The 27,956-nt window shown below is 40.0% G+C and overlaps 2 protein-coding genes across 11 annotated transcripts; both read right to left on the minus strand.

The window, feature by feature from the left end:
- Positions 1-1,161: 1,161 nt before the first annotated feature.
- Positions 1,162-22,917, minus strand: spag9a (sperm associated antigen 9a). Of its 9 annotated transcripts, none has more exons than XM_044050767.1 (33): positions 22,439-22,917; positions 18,812-18,932; positions 17,018-17,088; positions 16,746-16,834; positions 16,387-16,537; positions 14,178-14,264; positions 13,080-13,215; positions 12,775-12,871; positions 12,564-12,685; positions 11,316-11,327; positions 10,780-10,794; positions 10,438-10,495; positions 10,161-10,313; positions 10,003-10,054; positions 9,779-9,915; positions 9,576-9,632; positions 9,415-9,420; positions 8,147-8,302; positions 7,895-8,024; positions 7,394-7,483; positions 7,156-7,263; positions 6,734-6,920; positions 6,425-6,640; positions 6,087-6,297; positions 5,699-5,815; positions 5,456-5,536; positions 5,298-5,365; positions 5,034-5,185; positions 4,722-4,893; positions 4,409-4,522; positions 2,729-2,905; positions 2,076-2,213; positions 1,162-1,965 (listed from the first exon to the last, which is right to left on the minus strand). In XM_044050767.1, the coding sequence occupies exons 1-33, from the start codon at positions 22,736-22,738 to the stop codon at positions 1,847-1,849; spliced, it is 3,900 nt and encodes a 1,299-aa protein (XP_043906702.1). In that variant the 5' UTR covers positions 22,739-22,917; the 3' UTR covers positions 1,162-1,846. The 9 variants fall into 9 exon arrangements, with proteins under 9 accessions (XP_043906702.1, XP_043906701.1, XP_043906707.1 ...); XM_044050766.1 differs by having other exon boundaries at positions 14,178-14,267; XM_044050772.1 differs by lacking the exon at positions 9,415-9,420.
- A 1,596-nt stretch (positions 22,918-24,513) lies between these two features.
- Positions 24,514-27,614, minus strand: LOC122785837 (LITAF domain-containing protein-like). 2 transcript variants are annotated; one of them, XM_044051816.1, is made up of 5 exons: positions 27,462-27,614; positions 26,453-26,567; positions 26,278-26,301; positions 25,454-25,598; positions 24,514-25,348 (listed from the first exon to the last, which is right to left on the minus strand). In XM_044051816.1, exons 2-5 carry the CDS (start codon positions 26,550-26,552, stop codon positions 25,243-25,245), a joined length of 375 nt encoding a protein of 124 aa, XP_043907751.1. In that variant the 5' UTR covers positions 26,553-26,567; positions 27,462-27,614; the 3' UTR covers positions 24,514-25,242. The 2 variants fall into 2 exon arrangements, with proteins under 2 accessions (XP_043907751.1, XP_043907752.1); XM_044051817.1 differs by having other exon boundaries at positions 27,458-27,614.
- Positions 27,615-27,956: the final 342 nt, after the last annotated feature.

Raw genomic sequence — 27,956 nt, forward strand, 5'->3', positions numbered from 1 at the left:
GTGCCGATGAGCTGAAGCAAACTGGAAGCACCTAGCTGGTGACACGGGCAGATTTCTTTGAAAAATAAACACACGCACACAATTGAACAAAAAATGTGGGATTTCCATATGTAGGTTGATGCTAACCTGTGTTTGATATTCACAGTGAACCCTAAGGTACCCTACCTGCTTTGACTGTTACAAAACACAACTCTATGGAAAATAGGATTTAGTGTCAATAGATATTAAAGCTGCTGTTAGCGATCTTCTTTATCTTCTGGCTTAACTTTAGCACTTCCTATGTTTCTGTAGACGAACCAAAGTGGGGGGACGTTACTCGAGCAGAAGTAAACACGCCCACTGATGATGTCACAGTTCGCAAGGAAGAACTTCCAAAACCAAAATTAGTTTCGGGAACTGGCACGGAAACCCTGGCGGTGTGAAAGGGCTATCAATGGAGTTCTGGTTCCTGATTGGACAAAGTGATGTGGGCGATATGAAAAGTAGGTTTCCATGCACAGTTGTGTACGGTTGTAGCTCCACTACGTCATTTAATGACACAACTGTTCTCGTCTAGGATGGACTTGATTCATCGACTGACGTGTGTCCAACTCCACTAGGATAGGCGGTGGCATTATGCCCCCTTCACTTTGTTCCAGTTGATGTAAACAAGTTTGGCTGGTGGCTGGTCGGTACCATGTCGAGCACCATTACTGTCCTTTCTACCGTGCGTTAAATGCAGTAGTAATTCATCTCCTAACCACATTCTCTAGGTATGTTAGTCAGATTATGTAGAAATTTAGTTTTTTTAATTAAGTACTATTTCAGTAACGCTACCGTGTTTAAAATGTCTTATTCAATTCCAGGTTTTAGTCAGAATAACACAATACTACTTTTTTTTTTTTCTTTTTTCTTAAAACATAATGTAAATAACCCAATGATAGCTGTCTGGAAAAATAGCACTTATTTCAACTAAAGGATTTCACTGACAGCAACTTTAATATAGTTACGGTATTACTCTTCGTTTGTGAAATAAAAGCTTGTTTGAGTAACTGTGTATATATATATATATATATATATATATATATATATATATATATATATATATACACCTATATATATACCGATATATATATATATATAAAGATATATATCTATATCCATATATATATATACATATATACATATATATATATACATATATGTATACATCTATATATACACATACCTCTTGTACGTGCATTTGCTTCTCTAACAAGCAGACAGCATAGTAATCAGCCTATAAAAACAACCATTAGAAGTTCTGCGTGTACTATGATCTAGCATATTTTTGACCTCCAGCTCAATAAAAAGATAATTAAAAGCCCAACACAGGACGGAAATCAGTGAATCCATTCAGACACCAGGCACTCGCACATATACAGATGCATCGTTTTACAAATGTGACTCTTACGTGTGTCATAAAAATATTTGTAGCTCAAATCCAAACTTCCTCCTCTTTTTTCTATTTTAAGTGCTTTTTCCCTCTCTGTCTTTCAGGAGACAAACAATCACACTTCTCGTTCACTCACTTGGCCTTTTCTTTTTTTTCCCCCTCTCTGCACCTGTTTTTCTGACATGCAGACTGACAAAAGGACACAATTCGACCATGGACGTTTTCTATGACATAAACCTCACTTATCTCAATTTCATAAAGAATATATTGTACAAAACGTGGACTAAAAATAATAGTTTTCTTTTATAAAGTGGTCAAACTATTCAGGCATTAAGAACAATCAGTAATATCAAATTAAAAACTTAGGAGGAGGACATGCGGGAGGAGGTGGAGGGTGATCCTGGCACTGACACAATAGTTTGTCTCCCTTTTTCAATCATTACAAGTTGTGACCTGCCAGACGATGAGGTGGCTCCGCTCGGATTTGGTGGGCGTCGACTGCTGGCTGGCGGTCGGCTCTGATAAACCGTCCAACTCACCGCCTTCATCACCTGAGGGCGACGATAGCAATTTAAACTAACACCAGTTTCAACATTCACAAAGTGCAACATCATTGCAAACAACACAGAATTGGATTCATATGGATGCCCGGCGTGCTTACCCAACCGAAAGTCGATGTAGCCTTCGCCTCCACTCATGACCAGATATGTCTTGGGGTCAGAGGTCGCCGTGTCAGATGACTCAGACACAGGGTCATCAGAGCCTGAATCTGTGGTACCGGCAGGAGGAACTGCTTGTCCTGTGACAAAAGAAAACAACTAAAGTCAGAAAACAGCTTTGATATACTTAAGAATACTATAAACACAAGAGAAGCCCAACAATCTAGAAAGAGCTTAAACTTGATGTACTTGATGTGCCTGACATGCTTAGGAAAGGGGAAGAGGAGACTTCTGTTTGTACAATCTGCAGTCTCATATGTCACTAAGGCTACATATACCTTGCAGGTGTTTATACCCAATTTCTGATACATTGCTGAAATCAGATATTTTGACAACCTGCTTACATTGTCTTTCAAAAGTGACCATATCTATAATCTTCATTTAAACTCGTTCCGTGCAGTGGAATTTTAATCGTCCACTGCACTGGTCAAAAGAGAGTCATGTGATTGGGTTAGGGTTAGTTAGATACTTAGATAGTGTCCACGTCCAAGTGTATCTGCAGCCTAATTTGTACGCACTGGAAGTTGCCAACTGTTTATCCACAAATAGTGTTTCTTTTTGCAGAGTTCTTATTTGGTCTGTACTTGTCGCGTACCTGGCACAGTGACAAAAAACTTGACAGCATCTCGATGTCCGTGGAAACACAGCTGGGCGTGGGCCATGGAGCAGTATGGCACAAAGATACCCGGCATGGCATAGTCACTAGCGGCATCACCATAAACCCGTACAGCACTGCCGGGCCGATTTGGCACTATCCCCATTGTCTTGTTGGCTGCAGGATAAGAATGAAATAAAATAATAAGAGCTGCTGAAGTCAAAAAGGTGCAGATTACCTTCAGATTACCTGCAGATATTGAGACTTTATTTACGGAAGTCCGTAAATAAAGTATTTGCAGAGAATTTAAAACAACACTAATACAATACAACAACAAACAATAAATAAGAGAATGAAAGAATAAAACATTTGAAACAAATGGCTGTGGCCAGCACACCGCTTACATGATTAAATCTATGGTTGAGAGCAAAAACTGAAAAAATCTGGCCTGCACAATCTTTTAGACAGACAACACAGCGGTCAGTGGTTCACATTAGTCTGACAGCAGAAGAGTCCCTTTGCTCACATTGTTCCTCAGAACATAAACAAACAAAGTGAGACACTAATGCTATATGAGAACTCTATGCTTCAGAGACTGATGAGAGAGAGACAACCAAGTTCTCCTCTGGAGAAGAGACCTGTGCAGTGACTGTGAGACTTGTATCCATAGCAACCCAGCAACGAATCTATTATTCAACAAGCAGCACCTTGGAGGTAACGACTGTTGCATTTACGGAATGTGCCCTGAGAGAAATGAAAGAGGCTAGAAAAGAATGCATGGCAGACAGAGAGAGAGAAGAAATGCAGCTGTGAAAGGTATGACGCTGAATCAGCTTATTCATCCCTGAGGCACATTAGAGTGTCCATGCTGAGAGTACATATGTCCTGCAGTCTGACGGGGAGAGGAGGTACTGTATGAAAGAGCATGTGGAAGACGGCACCAAGGGGACAGGAAACAAGGAGTTTGATAAGAATGAGCCACTTGTTTCCACTGAAGTCTCTTTCAAACATATACCTGATGGAGCATTCATTTAAGACAGTGTTACAGCACAGGGGGCCCAACAAGAACATTCCCATGATCCATGCTCATCAACCAAAGACTTGTGTTATTGTTTTGATTGAGAGACCTCTAGTGGCAGACATGACATACTGTGTTTTTCCAAGGAAAAAGTGAGAATACTCCAACATTTCAGTGTCAAGGTGTGATGGCAGCATGTAGAAAGCAAGGTAGCTCAAATTTTCCTCTCTCTCACAACATTTTCAGATCCTTATAGTGGTATCTAAGTAATTCCCAGGCCAGATGAGATGTCAAAAAAATATGTTCTGCGATTTACCTTCAAGATCTCCTACAGGCTACAGCTCTTCTCTGAGCTCCTCATCCTCTCTCTAAGAGTCCAACTGTGTTGCTGAGGAAACTGACATCTCTGATCAAAATGTTTCACTATCCAGAGATCACCACAGGTGAGGGATTCCTCACTTCTAGCCCAGCTCCCTCTTCACCAGGTTCAAAGCCTGTCCTTTAGCTGACACTGCGCATGTTTTCACGCAGGTTTGTGAATTTAATACAGTGGAGGTGTTAATGGCACACACCTTCATGAAAATGAAGGCTAATAAAAATGAAGTCGCCGTTCTAAAGAGAACCCGAGTAGCCCGTAAGATATCAGTGAGGGAGAGTGATACCTTCAGACAGCGGGATGGAGATGATGACACCATTTCCTGTCCCCACCCAAAGACGGCTGCAGGACACCACGAGAGCGGTGATTCTCACGAATGAGAAGCCCAGTTTTCCCGTACCTGCAAGACACAATCCATGTTCAAACAATATTACTGTACTTCTATAAACAATATAGGGCTAATGCTCTCAGGTTTTTTTTTTAATCTGTAAAACTTTGGAATTATTTGATTTAACACCTTTATATCTGTAAAAGTAAGAGATGAGACCAGGATTTTGGATAGAAGTGACTACATGGTATAAAGATGAACATTTTCATACCAAGCATTTTGCTAACATAGGGCTCAATGTCCACGTCCTGGAGATGCTGGTAGGTGTGCGCGTGAAATAAGCGCAAGGTTGAATCCAGTCGGATGGACACCCAGATGCCATCTCCTACCCAGGCCAGCTGCCGCACCTGGCTCTCTTTGCGAGGATGGGCATCAAATGACTTCTGCTCAGGCACAACAGATTGAGATGATGGGGCGTAAATGTAAAGGTTTTTATGCAAAATTTTGTTCATTTGGAGCAAGCCGAAAAACAGGATGACTTTTGCTCCTTTTTACTATTTATGGAGTCGTGTGACAGTTGTACCTCTATCCTCATGGCCTTTGGCTGGATGACATAGATCTTGTTCCTGTAGCCGCACCACACCTTGTCATGGACTACAGTCATACAGCGGATAGAGTGGTGGGGCCGACCCAGGTCCAACAGGTGGTAGTTGGTCAGGTCCCACTGACCATCTCCTGGTAGGAATAAAAGGGAAAACTGAGATTTTTCTTGGCATGAAATCGGAGGTTTTGTCTGACTGAATGAAATGCAAAAACTAAACTTGAAAGTGAGACGCTAAAGACTTACCAATGTTTCTGTGGAAAATAGCTAACGTTCCATCAGCCAACGCCACAAGGACTCTCCCTTTAACATGCCTGTAACGTGTGGAAGATGCCGTTTTAGACATTCTTCTCCAGGTAAAGAAAAAGTAAGTCTTTGTACTTCGCAACCAACTTAGTACTCACACAATGCTGAGGATCGAGTCTTTCAGCTTGATGGCGTGGAGACACTTCCTCCATCGTGCCACGGACGAGTGGACATACAGACTTGATAGAATAAAGAAAAGGTGAGTTAAAGACAGGCTGGACAGAGAACAGTCCAATACTTGAGTGGATTTCAAATTCGATTTCATCACCTGTATTCACTCAGGTATTTACTTATTTTTTAATGTTTCACAAGCTCCCTCTAGTGGCGGTTCTTGTACTTACCATCCATTCTGAGCTCCCAGCCACATGGTGGGGAGGGCACTGCTCATCCTCTGGGCTTCTCCCTCCAACAGGTCTGAGTCTTTTGGCAAAGACGAGTCTCCATCCTGCCCGGCACCCCTGGATCACAGAGGAGGAAGCTTCATTAGGCAGCATTCTTTTAGAGCCATGCCTCTTAAAAACTACAATATTCTGTTACGGCTAACAGGGGAATATATTATTCTAGACTCGCATATGTAACACACATTTTTGTGATACACAAAATGTATTTAATGGAAGATAGATATATATATATATATATATATACATATACATATACATATATGTTGACTGAGTACTTGAGTACTTAAGAAAACTTTCATCGATTTAAATCTAGAATTCCATTCCTCACCTTTGCGAGTCAGTAGGTGAGGAGTCAGTGGGTCCCACCCCAAGCGGGTCGGTGAACACGTGCTCCGTGTAGATTCCCGGCTGGTTTTGATCTGCTCCTTGGTCCTCCTCTCCTTCTTCACCCACACCAGCGTTAGCCTCTGTTGCTTCTGTTGCCTCTTCTGCAGGAAGAACACCATCTTCTGATGGACTAGTCTCTCTGGACAGCTCCACTGTGGATGTTTAAAAAATAAAATAGAGAAGCAATGGTTAAGTACAAGGAAAACTATTGAACTTACCTGCAACAATGTTAATATTGTCAAAGGTGGATTGAGTAAGATCTTTCCAGTACATCACTACCTAAGCCAGAGATGGCAGTGTGCTCAGCTGGCTGGTCCGTGACATTGGAGCTGGCTGTCTGAGGGACGGCGGTGGTCCCCTCTGCTGCCATGGTGCCATCGCTGCCTGTAGAGCCCATACTGGCGACGCTGCCGGCCAGTGACACCCCATCACCTTGACTGTGATCCACATCCTGGGGTACTTCCTCACCAGTAGGATAATCAGTCTCCAGTACACCTAAAAAAAAGAAAATCCCTCACAGTCACATCCACTGCTGATTGAATCAGATCCACAGTAACCCACTGAAATGCCCACAGACAATCAACCTACCTGGCACACTGGCAATGCAGACCACATGTGTGTTGCAAGCATAGAAGCTGTCAAGTAGGTCAGAGGGCTGAGTGACGTCCAGCACCAAAACCTTGGTGGAGGAGTGAGTGCTAGTGCACACCCACACCCTGCTGGACACTTCATCCTGGACAATCAGCTCCTTCTCTTGGTCCACTTTCTCCTGATCCTAACATCAAATATGAAGTCAGTCAACAGCTTTGCATCTTGTGTGACAACAATTATATAAATGAATATATATATATATATATATACATATACATATACATATATATATATATATATACACACACACATATACATATATACATATATATACATATATACGTATATGTAATGTAATGTAATGTAATATATATATACACATACACACATACATATATATATACTGTATATTTGCTCACCTTATTGTCATGCTCCAGCTGGTCCAGGCTACTCTGAGAACCCTCCGTCTGCTTAATAAACTCTAAAATCCTTCCTCCTGACATATTGACCCCTGCAGCACACCACAACTGGAAAAAAGAAAGCAAATATATTCAAATTACCTTATTTTCTTCCTCAGGAGCCGATAAAATGCACAAAAGCCACATAGCATAGACTGTAAATACATGTTTTTATGTGTTGTTTTTTTTAATCATATACCTTCATAGAAGCATCTGTCTGATCCAGAGGTCTCAAGTACACTGGTACAGGTAAGTTCATTTTGTTCTCCACCTGTCCACCATTTGCCACCTATTGGAATACAAGACACAAATGTCGGCTTATACTTACTTTTATTATGTTAATGCCCATTTTAAATATTCATCATATTGGAAACATTACATAGGTTTGTTTTAATTTAAAAAAGAAAGTGGTGTAGAAGCAACAAATGCGATCCATTAATGAATAATAGCACACTATGTATGCTCAATTCTTCTCAATTCTGAATGGGAAAATATGTCTAATCTAAAAAAATGGGAAAAAAAAAATCCTTTGACCACTCCCTTGATAAGATCAACACCAAAGGTTAATGGATTCTTTTATCAGCCCATGCTGGACAACTTAAATTACAAAAAAGTAACTGAACAACATTGAAATTACTGATCCAGTAAAACAGAGCTATATTTCTTCTGTTTAATTTATTTCCAACCCTTCACCTCCCACCTTGTATTTGCTGGGCAGGCTCCAACCATGCGCAGTGACCCGTCCATCCTCCTTCTGCATGTGAGCCTTCACCTGTCTGTACTGGGCTCTTTTCTGCTCTTTACGTGACGGAGAACTGCACTGGTCCTTTCTACAATAGCAGTTGTAGAAAGTATACATTATACTACACACATGTTCACCGTCAGAGTTTCTTAAATATGTCCCCCTTGATAAAAAGCACCAAAACTAGAGTGACTAGACTCTAGTACTCACTCTTCATTGAGGAAATCAAAGGTCTTGGACTTCTCTGTGGGGAACTGGGAGAAGGTGCTACTCCTCTTTACCAGGCTGCCCGGAGAGTTGTACTTCTGGGGCTCCACTTTCTTTCCGGCAGGGCCACTGGCGGAGGAGCTAAACAGTCTGCTGAAGCTGCAGATGGTGGAGTTACAGAAAGCCAAGAGGGAAACAGTGCCGACAGGTGTGCAGGAAAAAAAGCAAGGATGAAGGAGGGGGGGGTCACCAACCAACCAGACACCCAAGGAATAAACACCAACATTAATAGTACAGTGACATACAGCATGCTGAGAATTGTGGCACAGCTAAGAACTTCCTATCAAATCCCTTTTATGTCATAAAGTTTAAAGTTAGTTTTTATTAATCCCCTTAGGGAAAGTATTCCTCTGCATTTTGACCCATCCTAGAAGTAGGAGCAGTGGGCTGCCACACTGAGTGGCGCCCGGGGAGCATTGGGGGTTGGGTACCTTGCTCAGGGGTACCCCAGCCCTTTTTACAACCCAGCCCGGTTACAAGTCAAGTTCCCTTTCCCCTTGGCCACAGGCTGCCCTAAACAGTGTTGAAGTCTCAAGTTGGATAGTTTCAACCTATGTGTATTCACTCTGTCCATGTCACTGGCACCAGAGTAAGGAAAATAAATATATACCAGGAGCATTTATCCACATATAAACGATATATATTATAATAATTAAGCATGTATACATGGGACAGATAAATAGACCTGGGAAAAAACATTTAATAGCCTACATTGTTGTTACATACACACCTCTATGCAGAAATGATAGGGACAAATATTTTCAATGAATTAATATATTTGATTAAAATTAAAATAGCCTCCAGTAGTGTATTTGTAGGAATAAAAACAAAATACTGAAATAGAATAACTTATGGGGTTCAGGACTATTCATAATAATAATAATATTAAAATGCCTACTTAGGTACAAGATGCCTTAATATAGGACACAAATGTGAATTTAGGCTGCTGGGATGCTCTGTCCCTCATAAGCTCCCTGTGAGCAGCCAGAGCAGGAAAACACCAGAGGGCACACAGCAGGCAGGAGACAGGAAAATCCAGGAACACAAGGAGAGTCATGTCTGAGCAGTTTGTGATAACAACTGATGGACTGAACACTGAGACGGATTATGAATAATGTATCTCAAATTTGGATCTATTTATAAAGGAGGAGCAGTTCTTTGAGGGTATAGGAGAGGTTTGGCATGAAAAGGGTTTATTAAACCATCTTTACCTAACGCTGCCAATTCAAGTGCACATTGGAGAAGAGATAAACAAAAAACAAAAAAAACTGTATTTGAATAATTTGCCACAAAAAGTTAACTAAGGAAGATTGTCAAACTAAAGCCCTGTCAAAAAGGAAGTTAATATTGCTTTTTATTTGAAATTACTCACAACTGCCAGATGCTGGACTTCTTTTTTTCTGTTAGTGTTGGATTTTCCCTCGAGGCCCTTTAACAAAAGAGAACAGCATAATAAAGGTTGTGTTGACAGTTCTTTTCAAAGTCACATGAGTACAGGTTTTGTACAGTAACCTCACTATAAACAGAGATGAGATTATATATTGGCGTGCAAATTTGCAGCCCTTTGTTTTGCACCTGATCATCTCAGTCCACCGCACAGCCTCCTGCAACTCCATCAGTCTCTCTTTGTACTGGTTTCTCTCCATCAACACTCGGGCCATTTCCACCCTAGTGAAACGCTTCCTCTGGGCCGTAGGTACGTCATTCTGTGGCTGCACACAGTCAACACACACAGGTATACATTAAGTATTTCAGGAATGAGCTGTATCTTGATGGAAAGGTAAAGCTACACAACTCACATCTTCTTCATCTTTAGTTTTCTGTTTCACTTCCTCCATATCCAATCGCACTCTGAAAAAGATCATTCATTATATTCCCCACACACACACACACAGTAAATGTTCTTCTGTTATTTTACAATACACAAGCATCATCATTATATTATACTATGACTTACTTTTTAAGTTCCTCCTCCAGCTCTCTGCTCTTGTCTTCCAGCTTGGCCCTGACCTGCAGTATAGCCTCCAGTTCTCCCTGCAACATCTCCTTCTCACACAACAACTCATCCACCTTCAATATCAAGTCTTTATTGACCACATTCAAGGCATTCCTGGAGAGAGGGGGAACAGAGACATTTAAATGCAGCAAATGGTTATACATGATCATTTTTCCTCTGAGGACTTACAGACAGTGGATATAAAAATTGACAAGAAAGGGTTAGATTTCCTTCTTACTTCGTTTCAAGTAGTTGTGAATTCTCCTGAATTAGATTTTCAACTTCCCGACCCATACCTGGACAAAAATCATGTTGATGTTTGACTTTTATTGCACGAAGAAACAACAAGACAACCAACTACAGCAGGTGACTACACAAGGACTATACATTAAAATGTACCACAGTAGATTATTCCTACTAAAAGACCATATTAAACAAGGCACTACATAAAATGTAAAATATCTCCTACTGAGATATTTTTTACTGTAGGTTTAACACGGAACAAGACACATCTCGCACAAACCAACAGCACATCACAAGACTGACAGGAGAAGGATGGAAAGAGCGGGTGAGGTCTTACCAATCAAACTAAGGTCTGAGATAACCATGCAATCCAAGTCAGGCAGACAGAATAAGGCAGAGAGAGAAAGAGAGAGAAATGTGGAAACACGTTGAGACAGTGGAATGACCAAAATGATGGAGGAGTCAGAGCTGAGTGTGTAGCCGTTGACTCCGCAAGCAAACAAGGAAGAGATGCTGCTGCCAGATCTCTAAGGCTCGTTACGTTTGACAAAGGCAGCAGAAAAGAGAATAAGCAGAGGAAAATACAACCGCAAAATAATATTTAAGCTGTTCAAAGAAGAGCTGTTCAAAGGAAGCATTAAACTCTCATCATCCATGCATCAAACTGTATTAAATAGAGTCAAAAGTCTAAAGTAATCAGTTGAAAAACTATTGAGTTTGCACTACTGAAGGTCAACAAACATAATGAAGAAGAATAAGCAGTGAACTGTATTGATGGGAGAAATGGCAGAAAGTAACAAATGAGTTGGGGGGGTCAAAGGGACTTTAGAGAAAAAAAAAATATGCCAAAGAGATGGTTAAGGTCATACACACCAGAGTACTCCACTGGGATTAGGGACAAAAGCCAGAGGATGAGACACAGGGAGAGAGAGAGGTGACGTTAACATGGGTAGATGGCTAAGGCCTGGTGCACACCAGAAACGTTGTGTCTGCATCAATGCTGCATCCCATTTTGTTTTTAATTTCGACGCCCGTGTTAACAGATTAGATTATTCACACTGCCTGCAGGAGAGTCGCATCTATTTTTGAATTTCTGCATCTGGCCTATTTTTCATGCATGGTGCGCAGTTCCAAGCAAAAATGGAGAAAAGATCTGATATTCTACAGCAGGATTACAAAAAAACAGCAGTTTCTGAATAGATGAACGATTTTAATCAGCTGTAATAATTCTATCAGGTGAAGAGCAGACTCTCTCTCTCTCTCTCTCTACATAAACATAATCACACTTGACATTTTCTGTCAGAGTCAACGATAAATCAGAAACTGAAGTTATACATATAATATTGGCAGTGTGGGGGACACACATTAGCGAGACCCACGCGTGAGCAAGATGCAGCAGTCACACCACACAGCAGCAACTCAAACCCCATGCATCCAGGTGGAATACTTTAACAGCTGGACCAAAGGAGGTTGTGTAGCAATGAGGAAAACAACAAGTGTCGGAGTAACAGGGAGGAGAACAGCATCTAATAGTCAAAAATATTAGCAAAGCTTCAGTACAACAGCTTTTTAGAAATAAAGCAGCCATTTTAAATCCAGGGTTATTACAGAGTACAGTTGCGTTTTCTTTAGGTAAGTTATTTTCTATATCACCACACCTCAACGTATATATCTAAGAATACACACTTCATATCATATGTTTTACATTTTACTTCTATACATCAATTTATGTTGTAAAGGTTACTTGTGGTCTTCATCAGCAATGAACCAAATTGTAAATTGTAAAAAAAAAAGCTAGGGTAGTTCTCTGAATAGTGGTTTAATCAACAAAGAACATAAAGAAAGTGGACATATACTTATGTTGTAAGTTATATGCAAGTTCAGTTCACAGTATAGAAAGTAATTTAAGAGCCTGACCAACCAATGTCAGTGTAGAATTTCCCATGGCCATTGTATAATTGTCATACAACATTGGTCATATTTTAACTGCACAAATGTTTTGCAAATATTCAAGTGCAAAGGGAATGTCAATTTAGTACATAAGCTCCTTTTACCCAGTGGGTCCAAATCACTGCAACATTATCCAATGTTAGTGCCACGGTAAAGACTGTTCTTACTCACCCAGCAAGTCGGCCCCTTCATCCACATCCCCTATAAGCCCGGTGCCTGCAGATGACAGCTCCTCAAACAAAGAGTCTGTATTGCGGTCAAATGCCATATTCTCAATGCCTTTAGTTGGGGTACTGGAAGAGTAATGACAGCAAGAGATGAGGCTTTGCTGCCCTTTGATACTTTCTTTAAGACCAGTCACACAGAGACCTCTTTGCAGTACCTGCAGTGTTGTTTGTATCCACCGTGATCCATGTCCAGCTCAGGAGTGGACTCGATAATGTCCTGCACATCTGCACTGCTCTTGTTTTCAGGCAAACCTTCAGAGGACACAGAACATGCCAGAACACCAAAAGGAGGAGACAGATTTGTGGTATTTTTAGATAGAGGTAACAAAAAAAGACAGTTCTACAGCATTAATACTGCACACTAAACCAAAAGGAAAAAGAGAACTGCGCGGAAGCCAATGCATGTAAACCAGGCTCGATGGCGATCTGCAAATAAAAGCTTCATGATGTTCAACCTTACCCACTGATACGGTTCTGGTCCCTGGTGTAGCCTGCACCTCAGTGCTCTTATTGTTTCCGTCTTCCTTCTCCATGTCTGAGACAGTGGTGGACATTGGTGTGGCTGATTTGGAGTTAGTGAAGTCCGACAACTCATCCTGTGAGCACAGGTGACCAGTTAATGGCAATGTTTACAGACGGCTGCATGAAGTCTAGGTTTAAGACAACACAACAGTATATTGAAAATATTCAGAACACAAAAATTACGGTTGAAAAGGTGAACATAAACATGGTGTTAAAACAGATAAAATGCAAATGATGAACTTAAAAAAAAAGGCCGGATTTCACTTTGCTAAAAATGACTTCAACCTAAGTCTACATTTAAAACCAAATGTCTGATAAACTTTTCCTGAACAGAACAAGCTAAGATGCAATGGCAGAAGGTAATTTTGTGAAATTGGAGGTCAGAAAAACAGAGAACACTGAAACACTAAAGAAAGAAATGAACTGATTGGATGGTTAAACGTCTCTGTGGTGCAGCGAGACCAACACACGAACAACACAAACACAGACAACGTCCACATAAAAGCTGCATAAGTTGCAGGGGGCGTCACACAACATCTACTGAAGCCACAATGAGAGCTGCTAGTCTAACTCTGACACACAACACAACTGACACAGACTCAACAAAATTGCCTAGGAGATCATTTGAAGTGGAATGTTACACCACTACAGCATGAGATACAGCATTGTTAAAATTAAAAAATGCAAGTGTTAATGTACAAAGAGTGATGATCACAGCAGAGATCTCCACGAAAGCAGCTAAAGAAAATACAGAGCGGCCTGACAAATACAAAAAGTCATGCATTCAAAATGAAAGGAAAGAGCCAGATGCAACCACACTGGTATTGAATCTTATGGATTAATGATTAACCAGCTCCATCTGTGGCACAGCTGATTATTTTATGCACTTATTTTGAAAAATGCCGATGAAGCCTACAGACATGGTTGCATGTAGCACAATATAGCGCGGGTGATTTGAAAAGATGACACAACAGAGTGAAGGAGCCCATCGATGCGATTGTACTGCCACCGCGGCCACCACTCATCATCCAACTACCTTGCAGTCGTCAGCCAGTGAATTCCCCCAAGTAGAGTCCTGCGCACTCTTACCCTCCCTTTCCCTCGGGGGGTCGACAAAGTCCAACTGCTTGGAGGGGGGAAGAGTAAGAATGAAGCTCGTGTGTGCAGAAGCAGATCAGGAGAAATGCAAACACCTGAAAGCATGCATGTCTGTGAAAGTGACTGTAGAAGCACAATTGTGAGCGACGGAACAGAAAGACGAGTGTGAGCCTCTGTGTCTATGAGTGGCTGTAGCTCATCGTGTCAGATAACTACAGTAGACCACAAAGACCTGATCGTTTCTTTATCCAGATTGGAAATACTTTTCTCTGGATGATGCACTTCAAAGAAATGTGATTAATGTAAAATATTACTAATTGATTAATTAGATGACAGAAAAGGAATCTGCAACTACGGGCCTTTTTTGACAGGTCGAAGTTGGAAAATCACTGGTTTTAAATCATCACATTAATGATGCCTGTGGTCAATTTAGCTTCCTCAGTTTGATTGTGGATGTTGACTCACTGTCCTGATTTACTTAATTATTGATCTGTCAGATAATTGATTGCTAATGTTGTCAGTAACGCCTGTGCTTGTTATGTCAAAACGTCTGCTGTGAGAATGATCTATTAAGTCCCCAGAACTCCCCAGTTCAAATAATTTAATCTGGAGTGGGAATCAGTAGTTGCTTGATAAAAGTAAAACCGTTCAGTCCAAGTCCGCGTTAAAGCAAGATTGACCTCACCCTCTATACAATGAAAGGTTAGTGGTGGCTTGTTCATACCGGAGACAAAGTTAATACACTTCTCTCTGTGTAAAAAGGAATTCTATTTTTAATGTTTAGAAAGTGTTTTCCTGTGAAGCCATTTCAGAGCATCAGAAACAGTAGGTGGGAATGTGGTATTGCCAGACCTTTGGTAGAACTTTGGCTGCTGAAGCCGTGTATGAGCCCACAATTCTACAGAGAAGAAGGTGTAAAATGTTTGCCTCATTACTATGGTTTCAACTGTCATTAGAAGGAATATCTCTGTGGCCAGCGCAGCCAAGTTGAAATATAACAAGCAACCACACACCATTTGAAAACACGTGGTTAAAAATAGACCTGAATACAAACATTGTTGCCTTGTTCTATTCCCTATGAAATTAAACTACATGTAAGGATATCGACATTATATTATAATCTAATTATAATAATTGAAGCAAAGCAATGAGATGTTTTTACTTCATGAAAATTAGATCACGGATGACATGCATGCATAGGCACAATGTCATTAAAACTGTTTTGTTTTGTTTTTTCCCATGAATGACATCTCTGTGCAACTCTTAGAGGCTGTCTGCATATCAAAGTCACTCACATTCAAAAGGCCGTGACTCAACAATAAACATCCTGTAGCACTGATTATATAACAACCAATCACATCGCAGCTTGCCTCTTTCTCCTCTGCGACTGGCTGCGAGCCACATAGTGGCTTCACTCGTGGTGGGTTTTAACAACATTGTCACCGTCCAGGTCCTAACTGCCACAGACCCAAACATAGCCCACATAACAAAAATGTTTAGCACCGTTCTGCTCTATTGTAGCCGACAGCACATTACAATAAAATCACTGAAAATACACACTAATATGGACAAAGTGAAGACAAGGCTCAGCATCATTAGCTGCACCTGCATCAAAAGGAAGACGGTTACAATTATTATTTATGAGACACATTTGATGATCTCTTTTGACAGCTACACTATGAGTAGTTTTGCATATTCATCAGTGGCTAAGGAGGAGGATGAGGAGGGCGTCTGAAAACACAGATCGTCTTGTGAAACACCTGCTAAAATACGCTAAAGCCCGCCTGAGCCCCATCAAAGGCTCTTTATTTTTAAATGGAACCAGAGCCAAGACGACAAAAATCTTCAACAGCAAAAGCAGGGAATGCAATTTTGCATTGACACAGAAAACATTTTTGGAATCTGAAAAAAAACGAAACAATTTAGTTTAAAGCTTTTTGTGCACCACTGATGCAATGATCACAATTCAGAACAATTAACATTTGATACTTATTCAGACATCAAAATCAAAGCATGATTCATTTCATTTCTAAATCCCCAGTGTGACACAGACATCCTAAAGTCTGACCATGACATGAGTTGTGCATTATCTTTATTTTCCACCAGCTGTCATTTACAGGATGCTTTGTGGTGCCATTCACACCCACCTTCAGGCTGGTGTTGGACCTTGGCTGTAATGGGTCGGTGAACCTCCAGGCCTCTGTGCCCGGTGTTTCTGCTCTGGCCTGGGCATCTGGGATTAGTAGAGACGCCCCACCAGACGAGGGGAAAATCCCCAAAGAAACAGGCCGCTCTCTCCTGGAGTGGTAAGAGGGATAAGAAAATAAAACCTTGAATCATTTGCCTCTCAAAACATCAACTTCATCATGTCATCTTAAAAGATCAGTTCATCACATAGACTTGTTCAAAGGTTTGGTCAGTCATGTCATTTGCCAATAAAGGCAGCTTTCTTCCTTGAGGGCTTCACCTTTGCTCCCTGACACAAACTCATTTCACGCGATCTTACCTGACTCGGCCGACTGTGCTCAACTCTGACGTCTCACTGATCTGCTGCATTTTGATCCTCTCGACGTGCTCCATGTAGTTATGGATCATCTGCAGAAGTCAAAGCAGAGGAGGCAGAGGAAACTTGAGGCTGGTTTCACACTGGATGCATGTGCAGCACTGCTCTGTCCAACTGAAGCAGAGCTACTGTAGATCTTCTGCTATGCATCCAGTGTGAAATTGGCCGAAATGATTGCAACTCCACAACATCTCCTTTCTCCCTCACCCACTTACCTCCGAGTGTCTCTGATGGAGGGAGTTGTATTCCTTCTTGAGATCCAGCTCCCGTTCTTCTAACCTGCTGACTGAAACAGATTTGACTCAGCAGAAGGAAGCACACGACATGAAAACATAATGTGTTTTATAAAAAAATCAAGATAATTATGGACCATAACATACAATACAATAGCGCAATACTCATGAAGAAAGGTTCAAGATTATAGACCTGAAATTATGAAACCTTTTAAACTTTGGACACTGGATTTCATAAAAAAAAAGCATTATTTAAAAACCTAAATAAAAAAGCTAACAACTGGTAATCCCCTATTACTATGTAGGTTTCAGCCTAAACCATTCAGAGATTATGGGATTAATGAGATTAATGATCTTAATAAAATTTTATTATCAGCTTTCCCCCAATGTTCGCTGGGATAGACGATGGATGGATAAAGTATGAGGGTTAGGGTTCGGGTTAGATTTGTAAAAACAAAGACAGCACAGAAATAAAACGGATGTATTGAGACAGTAATGGAAGCTAAATTTGTCAAAACTTTACTGGGTAGTCCAGAGTATTGTATATTAATACAATACATAAGAACAGAAGCTAGGACTGAAATATTGAATTGATTAATATTAAATGATTACTAAATTAACTGGCAACTATTTTGAGAATTGATTGTTAGGTTCAAGTGTCTTTTTAGTCACTAAATCAAGCTTGCTGATTTTTTAGCTTCAGTTTTTTTACTCCATAAAACAGAAATCATTAAATCACTTTGGTTTGTGGACAAAACTGACATTTGCGAACATCCATCAAAACACTGATCAACATTTTTTAACATTTTCTGATATTTTATGGGTCAAATGCCTAATTGATCAAAGAAAGAATAGTCGACAGATTAACCGATCATCAAAATAAGAGTAAGTTGCAGCCCTATTAGCAGCATATATCTCAAAATCACTCAGCCATTCAATCTCATTGTGTTTGTGTTGGTGCAAGCGAGGGTTTCAAGTGTCTCTCATGGGACTGAGAAAATAGAACGACACAACTACAAAAGATAAGCAGTAAATTATTTTGTCTTTTCAGTGTCAGGTAAGTGAAAAATAACACCAACATAAAAGAGAATAACTTTTTAAAAAAAAACAAAAAAACACCTAATTTACTTTACAGTAGCTGTAAACTCTGTCCTAGATGTAAACAACTCCAGTGCTGGAACAAACGATGAATTAGTTTATTAGTATATTTATTAGGATCCTCATTAGCTTTGCCCCAAGGCATTGCTAGTCTTTCTGGGATCCACTCCAATGATTTACTGCTGAGTGTTAGTGGCAGAGGGATGATTTGACCCACTAGTTAGATGGAGAGTGCCAGTTTCTACAGAGAAGGGAAAATTTTTTTGAGAATATACCAAACACATAGCTGCCATTTGATTCTGAACTAGACCAGTAGGCACTGTATGAATCCATTATTTCCATAATTGACAGAACATTACGTCTAATTGCTTCACCTCTATTCCTAAACCCACCAACATGATGAAAGTGGTAAGGCATTGGCACATTACAAGTAGGAGAATAACATAAATCTTTGTAATACAAAGAGGGGGAAAGAGATCCGGGTGTGTTTGCGCATGTGTGCAAGCAAAACAACTGCAAAAGCTAAATGGTGAATAGATTTTCCTACACAAAAAAAATAAAATATCTATCGTCACAGCAATTTCACGTCAATTAAACAACGTTTCTCCATAACATAGCAGAGAACAGAGATGATGTGCATCTGTGCGCAATGTGCATAAATGTTAAGTGTGTGCTTACTCTGGTCTGCATAGTTCTTGATCTTGAGCTCCAGTTGTCGGGAGTGGGACTCCATTCTGTCCACATGGTTCTGCAGGTCCTTTTTCTCCTGTTCATGAGTATCCTCAAACTCAATGAACTTCTACTCCGAGATACAAACAGACACACAAGAGGAGGTCAGGTTCAAGAAAAATGTATCTCAAATACATCATTTGTCACTGATAATCTGAAAGTCTGAGGTCTTTCTTCTCATTGTCTAATCGCCTGGAGCCAATCCAAGCTGACATATGGCAAAAGGCGGAGTACTCCCTTGACAGATTGCCAGTCCATCAAAGGGCAATTCGGATTCAAACCAGCGTCCTTTTTGCTGTGAGGCAACGCAATAATTATATATTTTTCCATATCATTCAGCGCTCTTTTCCAACATGCAAAAATAAGAGCTGATCCTTTATTACATATTACATATAAGCAGAGGTCACATAGCATTTCACACCATGTACCATGTCAATGGAAATGCAGACTAAAATAAAGACAGAAGGGACAGGATCTTGAAATGTATTGATTCATTCGGAAATCCCTGGTCGTCACTTTCCTTCTAGCCAGACCTCTGAATGGGAGATTGTGTTTTGTCAGTGTCCACATCCTGTCCAGCTGAGCAGGCCAAGGCCCTAATGTGGCAGCCCTCCTTCCTCTGGGCACATACATGTTACTGTGCTTTAAAAAGTCACATGCATAACCTTTGGTGGTTCTTTGTTGTTGATGACATTTTTGTTCTTCTACTTTTTGATCTTCATTAACAGAACTGACGCAACATTACATCATTGCCGCGTACTTCATCTGAAAACGGCCTCTGTCAGTCCTGACTGAAGGAGCATGTATGTGTTTACACCAACAGTGCAAGGACAGGGTGTATGAAGGAGTATTCTGCCTCCAATGTGTGCAACATGGAAATGTTGCCGGGTGACACGGAATCGAAATACTGCTTAAACACAGGGAGAGCCATATGGAGAAGGTTGACTTCATCAATTAATGTTTGACATCATTTGATGGTTTGAACGTACAGGAGATTTAGTAGGTTGTTAAAACTTAGAAACTATGCATTATACGTTTAACATGCAGCTCGGCACCAAATTGCTGTGTCTACAGATTTGTCTTTTAAGTGTACCAAATTTGTGCGTTTAACAACTTTTAATTATGACGCCAAAACCAAATAAACATGGAAAAATATAGAGCCGGAACAATTAATTAAATTAATTTTCATCCAAAGATTCATCGTTTGATAACTTTATTAACAAAATTCCAGCTTCTTAATTGCCTTGAAATGCCCTCTCAAATAGAAATGTAACTCTCTTTTGCTGCTCATGTGAAGTGGGGGGTCAGAATGAAATGCCAGAATTTAACATAAAACAGGAGAAATTATAAATGCAAGCTGGGAATGCTCCTTTTTTCTGCTGATGTCTAACAAAAGAACCCATGACCTGGGAAGTAACACCATGTCAGGCTCTACAACAAGCTCAACCTCACTCCAACTCAGGTCTATGTTTAAGCAATCATTCCTGATGCAATGTCAAAACAACCATGTACATTTTACTGCAAACAAAAGCAGAGCAGTCTGTGATTCTCAGTGTGTTTTTACTGTTTACAGATTAATTGTGTGTCTGGATGTCACACTGCTTCAGTGTCACTGCATAGAAGGTCTGATTCACATCACATCACCATTCATACAGAGGCTAAGAAACAGGAAGCAGATGACCCATAACACAAACACAACATCTGGCTGTGATCTGTTAGCAATATGACTACAACCTGCCCCGCATGCCTAACTTACTGTAACAGAAGATGCTGACTTGATGTTGAATCTAGTCTAGAACTATCAAGACTAGGACACAGTATTTTCTAATTTAAAACCTCAGGAAATTTCCGTTTCTGCTGCAACACTAGTGAATAAAAGCACTTTAGTAAACAACTGGATCAATATTATATAATAATAGTTGATTGCTGTAAAATGTTTAAAAATGCTCTTGGTATTAATTTCAGGTTTTGACAAATAGGTTCCTGCAGCTACAGTACATAAATGACAATGTAATTTTACTTTTGTAAAGCATGTGAGCACTTACTCCACCACTCTTCCAACAGATGATGTAATATTTCGGCCAAAAGTGGGTGAATGATTGACTGCCGGTCGTGCAGTGTGGTGGTCGTACAAGTACAGTGAATTCTACACATGTAAAATGATCATCATAATAGATAGTTTGGGTAAAGCTGGAGTGGGGCGATTCGTGGCATTCATGACGAAAGCAGCTCTTTCTTTACATAATTCTGTCTGCTCGCCTGCTCTCATTTTCATTGTCCATTTTGTTTAACCTCTGCAAATGCACCACAGAGGTCATGTTTTTCAACCACATTTCTTTATTTGTGAGAAGGATAACTCAAAAAGTAACTTAAATGTTCTGTGGGTGTAGGTAATGGACCAAGAAAATAAATGTTACCCTTAAGAGAAAGGAGAGCATACTGACACAGTGGCAGACAGAGCAGCCTTGGCAAAGGTTAAAGCTGCTCACCAAATGTTGTTCGACTACGCAGAGATGGTCAACACGACATACTGATGTTCATAACCAAGCATCGGAATGAAGTAGAAAGGTGATTTAAATAACTTCTATTGCAGGGTAGCTAGCTAGCCCTTTGCCTTCTCTTGTGCAAGACATCCAGATTTTGCTTTCTACAGAACTTCAGCAAGTTATGCGTTGTATGTAACATAATGTTACTCATCCAGAGTACTTCTAAAATTGGAGCTGTGTGGTGCAGGAACAGCAGCATTCATTAGCACATGTAGGCACTTAACTGCTAGTTAGGTATTTTGGGAATTGCTTTCATTTGCTTTGCATTCTATTGGAGGACCACACATTTCCAATATTGTATATATTGTACATTCACATTTGTTAAAATGTGACAGGCCAAAATATGATTGCGCAAGATTATTTTTTCGCAGCAGAAGCCACTTCTGAAACTTGTTGTGGAGGCTTCTTCAGCCAATCTAGCTTTACTATGTGATGAGATGTCAACACAACTACACAGAGAAACTCAGGGAGTTGTGTGACCCCATTTGACAATTGTTTGAATATGGTGATTATATAAAAGTTTCACACCAGATACAAGCATTCGGAAACTGCTGATCTGCTGGGATTGTCACACACTAATGTTCAGTGTACCTAATATAATGGCTTGTGAGATTTACAGTGACGGCTCAAAACGCTGAGTCACCTGCTGTTTCCTCAGTCAGGGTCGCACCTGTGCTTCTACTTCGACTGACGCAATACACGACAGTGGAGTGGCTGTATGTTGAGGTTAAGTTTGTAAAGTGTGTTTGTTGAGGCACACAGTAGAACTTCACGTCAGTGACCATTGGGCAAGAAAACGCAGCAGACACAAAGAGAGGGCCCTTTTCCGACTGACGTTAACCATGACACTGCCTTGTTTACATCCCCACTAAACACCACGGAAACTGCTCAGCCACGTGTAAACCTCTATCCAGCACACAGGGATGCAGACAGAGTGGACAAAGCACCTGACACAGCCTTCAGGTCAATTAACCCACGGGAAAAAAAACAGATGTTGAGCAGAGTATTATAAGTCTTCGCTTGAACTCACCTCCTCGGCGTGCTTCCTCAGCGCTTTCTCCCGCTCGTACTGAGTGATGAGCTGCTCGTTGTCCTCCTTCAGCAGCTCCAGCTCCACTTCGTGCTCCTGGTTCTCCGCGAACACCGAGTCCAGGTTCTCCAGCACGGCCACGACCAGCGGCATCAGCTCCTTCACCACGTCCTCGTCGTATTTGCCGATAAGCCTCTCGAACTCGCGGTAGATAGAGTTGGCCAGGCCCGACACCCGCTCAGACATCATCGCTGATGTCCCCGGGTCGTCCTGGTACACAACTCCGTCTTCCAGCTCCATTTTTTAGCGAACAGGACCGCGACGGACGTGGCTTCACCCGCGTAAACCCTCCACTATGAGCACCGTCACCCGCTTTATCCAAAGCAGCGTTTTCTTGTACAAACGTTCACATTTAGGACGTTACACCGCCGTATCATTACAATGCGAGACAGGCTACGTGGATGTCTTCCTCTTTTTTTCCTCACTTGTCCCATGTTACGTTCAAGTGCTATTATAAAACTCTGACTTTCCAGCTTCACACACACATATCAAAACCAGAAAGAAGCCTACTATGTATTATCTTGTGTAAATGTAGTATGTCCAGGGAACAATACTTTTTAAAACTTTTAATTTATATAAGGAATAATAGACTTCACTTATCCGTCCAAATCAAGGTATATTTGTGTTAGAACAGCAGTAAAAAAACCTTGAAAAATAAAATACAATATATACAAACATGTCAACAGTATTAAAGAGGATATAGATAGAAAAACACCCTAACCACACAAGGATACGGCATCACTGTTGTTCCACAACAGAGAGAAATAATCACTGTGTAAAAACATGTTCAGCGAAGAAGGAAGTTTAAAACTTGCATCCTCTATTTTAATTCATTTCAGTTTCACTCGGGAGCATAAACAACCTTTATTTATCCGACATTCATCAGGGTATTGACTGATTTTATTTGTTCATCATAATACCCTTTTGGCCAAATCTTTTTGCCCTGAATTATATTCACATTCCATCCACATGTGTCAAATATATTTAATTTTGCTCATAACATACAAACTCTGGGTGATTGAAAGTTGAATAATCAAAGAGAAGCTGAGAGTTTGTGGAATGGTGAATTCATCCATGTAACCTATTAGAAATGTATTAACAATTCAACAAAGTATAACAATATAATTAATAAAAAATACTGTTGAATCCTACTGTTCATTATCTGATTGTTTACTCTACTTACACAACATCTTTGAAATACGAGGAGTGGCGAGGGCTCGTGAACGCACCATCACAACAGCTGAGTTGTTGACTAGATCACGTGATTACGTCACCGCACTCTCCCAACGTAAGGATTTTTGCAATGGCAGCATTGTGTGTTGTTCACAAGGCATTGTTGTAATATTTCCAAACTTAATGAGAGGAGGGAAAAAAGTATGTTTTGTTAACTATGTCAATGACAACAACAACAACAGAAATAAACAGTCAAACAAAGCAATTTGAAGCAATCTGAAAACTGCCTTTAGTTCCATTTCCTACCTTTAAAAGACTTTATTACGAACTGTTCAATTAAGATGAATAACATGGTGAAGGTTATACCCAACACATTCAAAGCACCACTGTAATTGCCTATGTGTGTCTTCTTGAAACACAATGTCAAATCAATGACTGTCAAATTGAGACTTTCAGAATTTCCACTACAGTCCACTAAATGCCAGTTGAATTATTTTGATTACTAATTAGAGTATTGGATATGTCAAAAATTAGCAACAAAATTAATATGATTGCATTAGATTGCAACTTCTTTTTTTACTGGAATCTCTTCAGCCCTTTTCAAAATTATCAAATATGCAATACTTTTTTCAATAGTAATGATTGAATGTTTGTGTGGTTTTGTGATTTGTGAAAAAAAAAGAAAACACAAAGGTGTCCAGAGGGTGCAAAGTGCATAACAAGAGTATAAAAGAACTATAAGATGTAGGACTTCAAAAAGTGTACTAAAAAATAAAATTAAAAAAATCATGCCATAAGCCAAAAACAAACAAAAAAAACATTCAAACAACTGTAGACTAAAAACAGGGGTCACAGTGTTATTTATTTTACACAGCATTACATTTGAATTTAAAACCAGTATGACAAAAAATTATAGTACATACACAGAGAGAGAAGTAACTACATGGATTTACATTGCTGTGCAAATGATTCTCTTAAAATTGGAGCAGCAGCAGATGGAGACGTTTCGCCATCTCTGTTTTTCCGTGGATTAAAATGAACAACATAAACCTTCAACACTGCAAAAGGTTTTCGAAGGTAGCGCGGACACCAAGACGTTTCTGCTTTCAAGCGGCTATAACAGACATTCAGGAATGTTTACACATTATTATTATCATTAGTAGTAGTAGTAAATGGTAGAGATATAGGTGAAGGTGTGCAAGGGAAAGTGAGGAAGGAGGCAGCAATGCAACACTATGGACGCCAACTGATGTAGAACACCAAAGGAAAAGAAGAAGAGGTTAGTAATGGCCAAAAATATAGCAGGCCTACACATCATGTACTGTATGTTGTTAATAGGCTGGAGTCCACTTCGGTGTTTGTTACCAAAATCTGACTACTGATTTTTCAATTGCAACTGCAACTACATTTCCTCAGTTACATGTATTCTGTTACTGCTCAGCAGGTCAAAGGTTAGAGAGGGACCTTCCTTATATATGCATTACATCAGCTTCAAGTACATGCACGTTTGATTAGAGGAGGACTACTTTTAAGCTACTGCGTACATTTTTATCAACCACATACAGTCAGTCTCATAACCGCTTGTAGACGTAGATGACCTTCTGACAAGATGGACAGCTGTGCTCCACATCTTTACAGGAATCAACGCAGAACGGGATGCAGCAGCACAGAAAACACCTACAAGAGTCAAACAAAGAGAGTTGTAACTTAACCTATCACAAATTTGAATCTACAAGAGATTATTTATGGGCATGCATGTTCCTCATTAAAACACTCCTTTACCCCAAAATGGTGAGGCCACCACAAATGGCCCAGGTCATCAGGCCTACGGTGTGGTCCGTCGTAGTGATTACAGTCTGACTGCAGTGGGGACACACAGTTTGTCCTGGGATACCTTGTAGTGCAGGGGTAACTACCATATGAGTCACTGTGAATAAGATATGCAGGGAAAACATGTAAAATAAAGATTTGTTTTTTTTCCTGATACATTTACATGTCACGGATGCAATATCTTGTTAAGACCAGCAGAGGCTGCAAAACAAATGTAATGACTTGGAGTGTGGTGATTTCCCTGCATATGGTAACAATAGATCAAGCTTCAGCAGTAGTATTGTAATATCTTCAAACTTAATGAGAGGAGGAAAAAGAGTGAATGAAGAAATTGTTGTTTTTTTTTAATTATGCCACAACAACAACAACAACAACAGAAATAACCAGTCAAACAAAGCAATTCTAACAGTTATAATGCAAAACAAGTGCAAAACTGACACAAGCCTGGTGTATTTGTTTATATCTCATATTCTCTAAAGTGTATCCCTGCTTTTGCAAAGTAAGATAACATACAAAAAAAGATGTCAAGGAAGCAATGTCTTTTTAAGACCAGTAGAGGCTGCACAACAAATGTAATAACTTGGAGTCTGTTGATTTCCCTGCCAGTGGCACATTATGTCGGGGTCAGTGCAGTCAGAAATATCCATTTGCATCACACTCTTGACGTTTTGCATTAAAATCGTTTGTGCGTGTGTGTGCATGCTTTGGGACATGGCACAAGTTAAACTATCATGAATCTTTACTGGGTTATTTAAAGTGCAGGTGCATCTCCTCACCTGGTGTGACAGACGCAGCTGGGACTGGAGCAAAAAGAGAACAAGGTGAGAATAGATCAAACAGGAACAGGAAGAGTAACATTCGAGAGATCGAAATATAACATATGCAACACATGTTTCAGTGAGGCGTATTAGAATGAGACATTACACTATACTGGATCAAGTAACCACAGACCTCCTTGGTATGCAACAGGTGGAGGTGCAGTCATCCCATAGTTCATTGGCGGTCCAGGATATGGGGGAGCTGAGTCATTTGGTGCGTCACCTTTTTCCATATTCAGATTTCCTGACTGGACATAAGAAATGTGTAATATTCATTTATTTTATAGCTGATTAACTGTTTTTTTAGGCGGACACTGGCCTTTCATCGCAGCCTGTTCATCAGTGAAGCCAAAAACAGCCTCTTTATAGTGGAGGAGCCTAATTCACTTTTGCAGGGGATGTTCAACTACACATGTCATTTCCTCTTTCTAAACCACATCATGGAAGCATTGGACATTAGACAAATCACTGTGTTAATACAATATGATATAATATAGTATGACATAAGATCATATCATATCATATAGAATGATATGATATAATATAATATAATGTAATATAATTCACCATAATAATTTGCTAAGTGGGAGAGATGGGACAGTGGATCCCAGATCGTCTTTCAGCGATGCAAGCAGCATTTAATTAATCCAACATACCATTCTTGTGTTTACATTAACATTGGTTGATTAGAATTTGTCGGCTATATTTTTGACGAGCCACTTGCATTTTATTTTTAAAATGTCTTTTTCAGTTTTTCAGGTCCTGCAAGCCTCCGTCTGTCTCCTCATAAATCCATCCTAACTCAATTAGAGCAACGTGAGCCACATGCACTCATGGAGCAATTTCATTCGTGACCGTCTTCAGTGGGCCTGTGCCACACCCTGTTTTGTTTTGGACAATGTGGCTGAATGCATGCGTGTTAAATCAAATATAATCAAATATAAACAAATTGAATCAAACCATATCGAATCAGGTAAAAATGGAACATTAAAATAAGTGATTTTATAGTCTAATTCGTTCCAAAGTTTGTTTTTTTTCTTACACAAACTCTTAATTTTTATGTTTATAAACAAACAATGACAATATAAGGTAATGAAAACACAACTAATAAGTAGCAAAAAAAAGAAAAGAAAATTACCTACCCGGTGGGAGCTGCCCGGTTAAGAGTGATGCAAGTAGAAGGATAGTAGAAACCAAGTGGTACCAAAAGAACAGTAATGACGATAGAACAGGCTGCAGATTTCAATGATTGTAAAACTGACTAGGAATGACTATATTTTCTCTACTCCAACCCAGAGATACTGATGTACAATACCTCCTCCCCCTTTTCTCCTCCTATTTCTCACGTGACTGGACACGTGAGGACAATTATTCAGTCCCAGTGCTGGTTTAAATTGAGAGAGAAAGATGCAGGTTCAGTAGGAACAAGGTGTTGCTTGAAAATGTGTAGTAAAATTATAGGAAATAGTTGCCAATCACCAGTTCTGTCACAATATACATTGTCAATGAATAAAAGAGTTGATCTGCACTGCAGAATACCCTGAATGAAACTGGCAGGCTATGTTGTTATGATGTATTGATGAAGTATTCATATTTTCTCAGGTATCTCTTTCGTTTCTTTACCTGTTTGTCACTAC

The sequence above is a fragment of the Solea senegalensis genome, linkage group LG19, assembly GCF_019176455.1.
Source record: "Solea senegalensis isolate Sse05_10M linkage group LG19, IFAPA_SoseM_1, whole genome shotgun sequence".
In the NCBI taxonomy this organism is placed as follows: domain Eukaryota; kingdom Metazoa; phylum Chordata; class Actinopteri; order Pleuronectiformes; family Soleidae; genus Solea; species Solea senegalensis.